General features: G+C 34.0%; 1 protein-coding gene across 2 annotated transcripts; it reads right to left on the reverse strand.

The window, feature by feature from the left end:
• Positions 1 to 5,731: 5,731 nt before the first annotated feature.
• On the reverse strand, positions 5,732 to 8,731 carry LOC25491174 (protein FAM32A-like). Of its 2 annotated transcripts, none has more exons than XM_024782670.2 (3): positions 8,503 to 8,731; positions 7,186 to 7,351; positions 5,732 to 6,214 (listed from the first exon to the last, which is right to left on the reverse strand). In XM_024782670.2, exons 2-3 carry the CDS (start codon positions 7,331 to 7,333, stop codon positions 5,952 to 5,954), a joined length of 411 nt encoding a protein of 136 aa, XP_024638438.1. In that variant the 5' UTR covers positions 7,334 to 7,351; positions 8,503 to 8,731; the 3' UTR covers positions 5,732 to 5,951. The 2 variants fall into 2 exon arrangements, with proteins under 2 accessions (XP_024638438.1, XP_013454497.1); XM_013599043.3 differs by having other exon boundaries at positions 7,186 to 7,335; positions 8,503 to 8,729.
• Positions 8,732 to 9,180: the final 449 nt, after the last annotated feature.

The following is a 9,180-nucleotide window of genomic DNA, read 5'->3' on the forward strand; positions in this document are numbered from 1 at the left end:
TATCAGTAACAACTATTGGGGTCATAGTTAACGACTGAGATTAGAAATAATCAGTAAAGTGATTGAATTGCATCAGACAGCCTCAAGTTATTGTTTGCCAAGCAAGTATAGGCATGTCTGAACTCTGATGTTGCCTATTACTGCGTATACCTTCCACTCTGGTGCAGTTATCTGGCTCTGCCCCAGCCACTTTTGCCTCTTTCTGATAACCCATGTTCTTCTGCACCTGTACTCCACATATCTGGGGCTGACCTCACAACTTATGCCTGTTTCCGATAACCCCTGTCCTTGACCTGCTTCTTTGCTAGTGCAATGTGAGTGTTTCAATGCACCTTCACTGTTAGGCGGTTGTGTGTGATTTCATTTGTTGCAGTTGTTTGGAGAGAATTAGGACCTTAAAAGTGGATTAAGATCCTTGAGAGAGTCATCGTGAGCAGCTAATTAGCAAGTAATGAGTTTAAATAAAATTTGTTTTCCATGATTGGTGTTGTGAATTTTTATGTGAAATGCAGGCAAAACAATATTAACTTGACTTTTTCGCAAATTAGTTATGCATGTAAGATGTTAGTTATTATTAGTTACTTGACCTGTGCAATGAAAGAGGAAGAAAAATGCTTCATGTGAATGATGAGGATTGCAGAGTTTAGTCAAAAGTTTAGGAAAAACAACATATGCTACTGTTATGAGTGAATTTGTTTTGACTTTTCATGAGGTTGACATTGTAACTAAAGATGTTAGTTATATTAGTTAACCTAACCAAACAGTAGCCATTTGATTTAATGTCTTATTGTGAGTTTATTCTAAATTTTCTAAAAGTCTATCTGTATTATTTATTCATTAAAGCATTGCACTTTAGGTGCTCTCTTGGCTAAGATCAGTTTGCTTGCACACCATTTATTCTAAAATCGGAATTCTGCGAAAGATATCAATATTTCTTGCAAAGGTATCAGTATGCACAGCCTTTTATTGTACCATTAACAACGTTCAACTAAAGCATAACCGGGTTAAAAAATACAGATAAATCATAAGGTATTCTTGAGGGTTCAACCTTTAATTCTCGGAAGAATTCATGTTAATAACTGATTATCCTTGAGGCATGATTATTAGTAGTTTTCGTCGAAAACAGAGTTTGTATCAACTGGTTTTAACTATTTCTATCATTATCAAGGGCGAAAATTCCATCTGTTTATTAGTATCATTTATCACTAAATGCACGCATTGAAATGAAGTCAATGAATAGTTACATCATAGGACCAGTAAATTACCCCGTCAGAAATGAATTCTTGGTTTGCAAAATCAAGTTATACTCCAATCAAACTTGAAAAAAGAAATTTGTAAAGAGACTAAAAGGGTACCCCCAATGAGAACAAGAAAATTAAATGTGTTCATTTTTACACCTATGATTATAACAAAGTATTTTCTCAATGGTTGGCATACACCTATGCATGACCCATTGTATGTAGAGTAGAGTCCCTGTTTTGACTTTGAGAGGTCCAACGTTGGCAAAGAAAACTTTGCTAACAAAGATAAGGTTTATTGGTCAAGCTATGACTTATATATGATAAGTTTTAGTTTGAAACTAATGCAATGCTTTGTTGTCGTTGAATGACTATAACCTCATTGGATAATAGGGGGTTTGATGGCTAAACTGGTTTTAGCTCAGAGATAAATAAATAGTTGGATGTCCTAGGTTTAAACCAGGACCTACCAATGAGAGAAAACTAATATAACAACTAACCACTAACATTTTTCATTAAAAAAAAAACTTCATTGGATATGTTCAACAATGTCTGCATGTTTCTGCAACTTTATAACACAAAACCAAGAGAATTAATAGTTACCCCAATGGTGGGAATGAGGAAACAAAATGTGTTGAGTTTTACTCGAATAATTACAAATAACAATGGTTCACATACACCGAATAGAAGATTGTTAATGTTGTAGGGTGAGTGTTTTGACATTGAGTGATTCATCCAAACAATGACTTATGATAGAAAACAATCTCACATTCATATTTGTGAGTCATAATAGAGATAAGTTTATGGTCAAACAATGACTTATAATAAAGTTTACTTTGAGATGATGCAATGTGTATGCAACTTTATAAAACTATTTGTTGTGTCAGAGTAAACAAACAACAATGAGAATTACATTGGCTTCATTTCTTTCCTTTAATTGATGTTATTACTGCATATCAGTATTCAAATTTCATTTACCTCCAGAAAATGTCTTTTTGATCAACAATCATTGCCTCTCCAATTAAAAAACAATCTCACATTCAAGCCTCAAAGTTCCACCAAACTGAAGCTGTGGAATCAAAGCAATGTTTGCTGCACTTGCTGAAGAATCAATTACCGATGAATTTGACAATTCAAGTAGTCTTTTCTGTCTCCAACATCTCCAAAAACTGAATTTGGCTGCTAACAATTTCAATAGAGATTTCTCGACTCAAAATGTGGTAACTCTTGATATCTCTATTAATTCTTACTCACTGGGACGAGAGCTGAAACTTGAGACCTCAAATCTACAAAGCAAGGGCATGAATGGGGCAATGCTTTGTTGCCGCTGTGTGATCTGCAAGAGTTGAGCATGTCTAACTGTGATCGATCTATCACGATTCATCTCTGTCTAAACTTGGGAATCTATCAATTTAAAAACCTTACCACCCTCGGCCTTCAGTCTTTCATGTTAACAGGAAGATTTCCGGATAAAATCTTCTGAATTAGAAAGTTGTCAGTTATTGACTTATCGCTCAATGAAAATCTCTTTGGTTTTTTTTCCCAAACTTCCTAGGTGGATCTCTCTTGAGCATTGTAGTTACCGGTCTCGCTCTATTGGCAACTTGAGGCACTTATCTGAATTAGACCTTTCTCACTGTCAATTTAATGGTACACTTCCCAATTCATTGTCAAACCTCACAAAACTCAATCACCTAGATTTTTCATTTAACAATTTCACTGGTCCGTTGCCATCATTTGGCATGGCCAAAAAACTCACCCACCTACACCTTTTTCAAAATGGTTTAAGTGGTGCAATTCCACCCTCTTCTCACTTTGAAGGATTGCAAAATCATTTGAGCATTGACTTGAATAATAGTTCAATCCATGGAGCATTCCTTCGTCTCTTTTACCCTTCCGTCACCGCAGGAGATTCAACTTTCGTTCAACCAGTTTAGCAAAATAGATGAATGTAGTACAAATGTGTCCTATGTGTTGAATATCATTAATTTAAGCAACAACTATCTATCAGAGTCTTTACCAACGTCTTTCTTCCAACTCAGTTCACTCTTTGTGCTCGATCTTTCAAATAACAAGTTTGATGGGTCATTGCAGCTAGATAAGCTTATCAAGCTAATTAATTTAACTTCCCTAGACCTTTCATGCAACAACTTATCATTCGGTTCTAAAATTACAACAGCCGACCCTTCTTACTTTCCTATCATTAGCTATCTAAATTTGGCATCGTGCAATTTGAACACTTTCCGTGGTTTCTTGAGAAACAAAACCACATCGAACCTTCTAGATCTTTCACATAACGAGATTCAAGGAATAGTTCCCAACTGGGTTTGGAAACTACAAAATCTTGGAAGCCTTAATATCTCTCACAATTTTCTCACTAATTTGTAAGGACCTTTGCAAAATCTTACATCCAACTTGATAATACTTGATCTGCATGACAGCCAATTGGTAGGGTCAATACCTGTATTTTCTAAACATGCTGCCTATTTGAAATTGTTTTTCAGAACTTGGGAAAAAAAATGATGCACGATGACGAAGATCACGCTATACCAAAATTTATCTACACGGAGGATTCTGTATATTATCAGGATAGCGTGACAGTTTCCAATAAAGGTCAACAGGTGGACCGATACCAGAGATGCTAATGGACTTCAAAGAACTTTATGCTCTCAACTTTTCAAACAATGGTCTCAGGCGAAATCCCGTCTTCTATAGGGAACTTGAAACAATTAGAGTCCTTAGACCTCTCAAATAACTCTTTAGTTAGCAAAATTCCTGTGAAACTTGGAAGCTTGTCCCTTCTTTCTTATTTATTAGAACCTCTCCTTCAATCATTTGGTGGGGGAGATTCCCACAGGTACTCAACTTCAGCATTTCAAGCTTCTTCCCTTGAAGGAAACTAGGATTATATGGGCCTCCATTGAGCAAAAAGTCAGATGATAAAGAGCAGAGATTGCATTCACAACCAGCATGTAGAGGGCTATATATCTTGTTCAATTGATTGGAATTTTTTAAGTATGGAACTTGGATTTGTTTTTGGGCTTGGAATTTTCATTGGTTCCCTTATATTTTTGAAACAATGGAGCGTAAGTTATCGGCAACTCCTAGACAAAAATTTCAAGGTTCCATAGAGGACAAAAATTCACAATTTTATGGTGGTAGTGGCACTAGTAACTAATGAGTGTGCTATATTACCAAAATAGTGTATTCAATTTTCACTTGGTTGTTATTTATGTTTACTTCTTTGTGATGATATATGTATTGGAACTTTGAAGAGATATTTTATTAAATTTAAATAAAATAATGTCCAATGGAGTTGTGGTGAAACTGGTGATAGTGTTTCATTAGAAATAAAATGAGTTGACTTATATTTATTTACTATAGAAATCATATTGATACCTGTCCAATTCTGAATAAGGATTGTTGAAACAGAACAGAGAAAGAGGATAAGATGTTAGGATTTTTTCTTTCTTATGCATTAATGTATCGTTTGTACTTTGTATTGTATTGTTTGTTTGCTTTATAGAATAACCATATTTCTTTGATTGAGCTGCTCTCATCAAAAAACGTAGATCACGTTGACTGAACCTCGTCTCGGTTTTCTTTGTTATTTTTGCTGCTCCATTTTACTGTCTTATCTTGTTTTTGTATTTTCGGGTCTGCATAATCTGTCAAAATGATGATTATGCAAATATGGTTTGTGTTTTCTGTTTGCTACAGAATAACAGTTTTCTGTCATATTAATTAATGTGCATTATTTTATAGCACCGTTGTGATATCTGCAATCAGTGTTCATTTTGTTTATGCATTATAGTTGCTACTACTGCACTGCTTCAATTTTTATTATACATGTTTCTGGTTTGCACGTAAATCTGTTTTTTCTGTGTATCTGTAGTGATTTGATACTGTTCTTTTGGTTTCATTTGTTCAGAATGAATCCTTCAGGAAAACACATTGAATCTTGCTAAGTAAATATCTTATCATTTAATTTTTTTTTTATTTTGTTTTGAAAAGGCTTATCATTTAATTGCATCTTGACTTAGTAGACTCTTTTTTTTTTTGGTAGCTTCAGTCTTTTTTGAGACTTAGTTTTGAGGCTCATTGCATTGCCAAGGTTTGATGTTAGTCACATCTTTAAAAGGACTACTTTATCCACCTTCCAACTTAAATATGAATGAAATACTTAGTTATGTATGGTAGAAAACAATTTTTTTTATGTTCTTCCATTTGCATCTCCTATTACTGCTGGTTTTCTATATTTTACTGGTCCAGACTTGAGAGAAAGCCAGTACCAGCAAGGTAAGACTCCAAAATCAAACCATGCTTTTGTAAGAACCATAACTCTCAGGTCTTGCTCAAAACACGCTTCTTTGAAAATAAAGAATTTTTTCATACTAATATACCAGTAAGACATAAACCCAAAGAATAACTGAATTAGAAGTAAGGAATACAAGATAACATTATTACTAATTTACCATAATAAACTAAAAGAATAACTGCAAATATGAAAATTTCATTGAAGGCAATAATAACATCACTTTCCCCATCCACAGAAAATAAGTCAAATTTTATCATCAGAAGTATAGCATAGTACACAACAAAATAAAGATATGTAGTGAAAACAGCTATTGTGCAAGCATATGGTGTCAATACTAAACAAAGAAATAGAAATGACAGGGGTTTGCCTTCTTCATAGTTGAACAACTCCTTGAATCATCCAGGACCAACTTTAGGAATATCATAATGCTCGCTCATGTTTGCGAGATATTGGTTGAAATCTTGGATTCTATCACGGTGAGATTTATTAGAAATCTTGGCCAATCTATGAACATCAAGCTGCTCCCTCTGTTCTATGTACCGCCTCTCTGCTGGTGTAAGATGATCATCATAATGAGCAGGCTTCTCTTCCCTGCTCAATTCACTCTCATCATTTACTTCTTGATCATTAGGATCTTTAGCTTGTTCTGTACTTCCACCTACATTAAATACAAATAGCACAAACTATAAGTAAATATACTGCACAATTTGTGGTGAACTAAAACCAAATTGAGGATCTGTTTCGGAGTTTGGAGGGGAAGGGAGGATTTTGAAAAAAAAAGGAAGGAGTAAGTGGAGGGAATAGAGGACTTTGGGAGGGGAGGCTTTCATGAGTTTATTTTTCTTCATAATACAAAATCCCCTAATTTGGAAGGACTCAAAAAATGTATTGGAGGATAAATTCTTCAAAGCCATTGCATATTGTTATAATACTCTAAAATTAAAATATATTAAACACGAGCATTCTCTTATCACTCTACAAAATCGTTCTCTCAAATCCGTTTCCCTCCCCCACAAAGCCATCCCATTCCCTCCCTTCCAAATGGTGCCTTAGGAAATTATAAACCAAAAAGAACACTGACTACATAAGCAGTTCAAAAAATCAACTACGTTGCATAACAGGTCCCTGTTTACTGAAACCCATTGCCGAAAATGATATTTATTGTTGACTATTGTCATACAAGAATGTCAATTGTCCCTTATAATTTTCAATAAAAAAAGTAAGTTTAAGTAAGGTGAAAAGTGCACTAATTCAAAATTCATAATATTATTGAGTTCACCGGCCCTACTACTAATTTACTATAATCAAATGAACTAGACCGCAATGGCATGTTCTTGCAAAATTCATACATATTCTCATCGTAATTTTTTTGGGTCAAAAGGCAAAACATCTTACATAACAAATAACTAGAGTAGCAGTAACATGTTCATTAAACCATTGCAGCAAAATATGCAGCACATCAAATAGAACCATTGACCATTTTAAAACATAATACTATGATTGTATGATGTAACAAGAATCAAGGCAAAAGTTTTAGCATGCTGAAAAATCCAACACCATAATATGCTTTACTTGGCTAGGTTAATAGGTTATGTAGCTACGAGCATGCACACATGCAGAGATACTAACCTGCTGAGATTTCATCTTCGGTTGCTTGCAAAAACTGTTGTTGATTTCTTTTGTTCTTCTTTTTCTTTTTCTTGATTCCACCAGCAACATCCAATGCTTTTCCCTTCAGCTTCAGTTTACCACCAACAACATTCTCATAGTCCGACATATCTGTCAAACAATCATGCTAGTCAAATATTAATTTCAATCTGTCTGTTTCGATAAAGCGATAAGCACTTATTATATATAAGCTTGCTTCAGCTATTTTTATACCAAAAGATAATATAATGTTAAATTGTTTTTTGTTGAATTTAAGAAAATTGTGATAAGCTATTTTAATAAATTCACCAAAACGGTGAGAAGATAAGCTCAAATCAAACAAACATAAACACTAACATGAGAATGAGCATAAAAAAACAAGGATCTGAAAATTAGGTTTAAGAGAATGAAAGAGACGATTAGTTAAATTAGATATATGAAACGAACGCAAGAAGAACAGTGGGGGAGCCAGCGAAAAATTTTTGGGATGGCCATTCATTAAATATCGAATAGTTCCAGGATCACATTCTAAATAATTCTCAATGTCATCCGGGTTAACTCTATTAACCTTTGAAGGACGACACTCATTTTCTCCAATTCTTAGAGTTTTACAAACTTGTTTAGGTTCGAATGAAGAAATTAAAACTTCTTCATCTCTTTTAATATCATTTCCCTTCCTCTTGAAAAATGAATCGATTTCTCGACTCTTCACCTTTACTTTTCTATTGCAAATAAACAAATTTATCAAAATGATGTGAGAATAGTGTTAAGACTCATAATGAAACAATTCTACAGTTGATAATGCTCCTGTTAATGTCTAATGAGAAACAAAACACCAGCAACATACACATCCAAATATAAGTACAACAGTAAACCATAAAATACGTAAAAAAAATTGTCATAAACATCTATCAACATCAACAATTTTGATACACATCAATGGAATCCTGATCCTTTTTCGTTACTGCTATGATATAATTAAAAAAAGTACATACTAAACTTTCCATAAATAAAAGGAAATCGAAAGGAATCATTATCCTGATGGCATGCTTGCTACAAGAACATAATATTTAGAACAAATGAAGACAAATTTCCATTCCTAAAAATTATGAAATGAACACATAGCTCTGACATCCTTTGAATACATGCTGCCACAATGTTTTCAAGTCTTCAATATATTTTAGGGTTATGGAAAAATTGAAATTGAAAACCAAATCAAAAATCAAATTCATTAACAAACAAAAGAAAATCGAAGCAGTGTTGTTACTAAACAGATGAAGCAATCAGAGATACACTTACAATTTTTTTAACAGTTTTAGGGTTTGTGGAGAGATTGAAACATGAAAAATCAGAGTCAGAGATTGATACAGAGAGAGGATATGGAGGCTTTGAGTACGACGGAGATTTCACCGGTCGCGGCCTGATTGCGGGTGGGTGAGAGTGAGAGATGAGGAACTGAACTTGCGAGGGAGAAAAGGAGAAAAAAGCGCTTCTTTCTAGTTCTGGAGAAAAGAGGACTGAGTGACATGTTTTGTAATATTAAAATTAACTCAAGGGTATTATAGTAATTTCACAGAATCACTGGTTATTATAATAATAGCACATAATAGGTACTCAACCACTTCAATGGAGATCCTCTATCAAAAGGTCTAAATCGGTCCCCCTAATAACTATTTATTAACGAAAAGCAACAAAAGTAACTCAAATAATAATTATTTTATTGAAAAATTTTGTGGGATCCACTTAAGATTGAGGGTCTTAAGCGAGACCCTTAATTTTTTTTTCATATTGGGGGTATCTATTAGATATCGGATCTTAAATGGTATAGACCCTACTAATATGGATGCTCTAAGAATGAGATATTTTTATGTGAATTTTAATTTTTGGACTCTTTGCAATGTGGCCTAAATCAAACACTAATGATTTGGCCAATGTTGTGAAGCCCGGATACGAGATACGATACTGCACCGATACGTC

Source organism: Medicago truncatula, chromosome 4 (assembly GCF_003473485.1).
Source record: "Medicago truncatula cultivar Jemalong A17 chromosome 4, MtrunA17r5.0-ANR, whole genome shotgun sequence".
NCBI classification, from domain to species: Eukaryota; Viridiplantae; Streptophyta; class Magnoliopsida; order Fabales; family Fabaceae; genus Medicago; species Medicago truncatula.

What these genes read in the sequence shown, in the direction of transcription:
- LOC25491174 (XM_024782670.2), bottom strand. Translation starts at nt 7,333, where the DNA reads ATGTCGGACTATGAGAATGTTGTTGGTGGTAAACTGAAGCTGAAGGGA. An exon ending in CGAAGATGAAATCTCAGCAG is followed by an intron (nt 6,215 to 7,185) that starts GTTAGTATCTCT and finishes TATTTAATGTAG; the next exon opens with GTGGAAGTACAGAACAAGCT.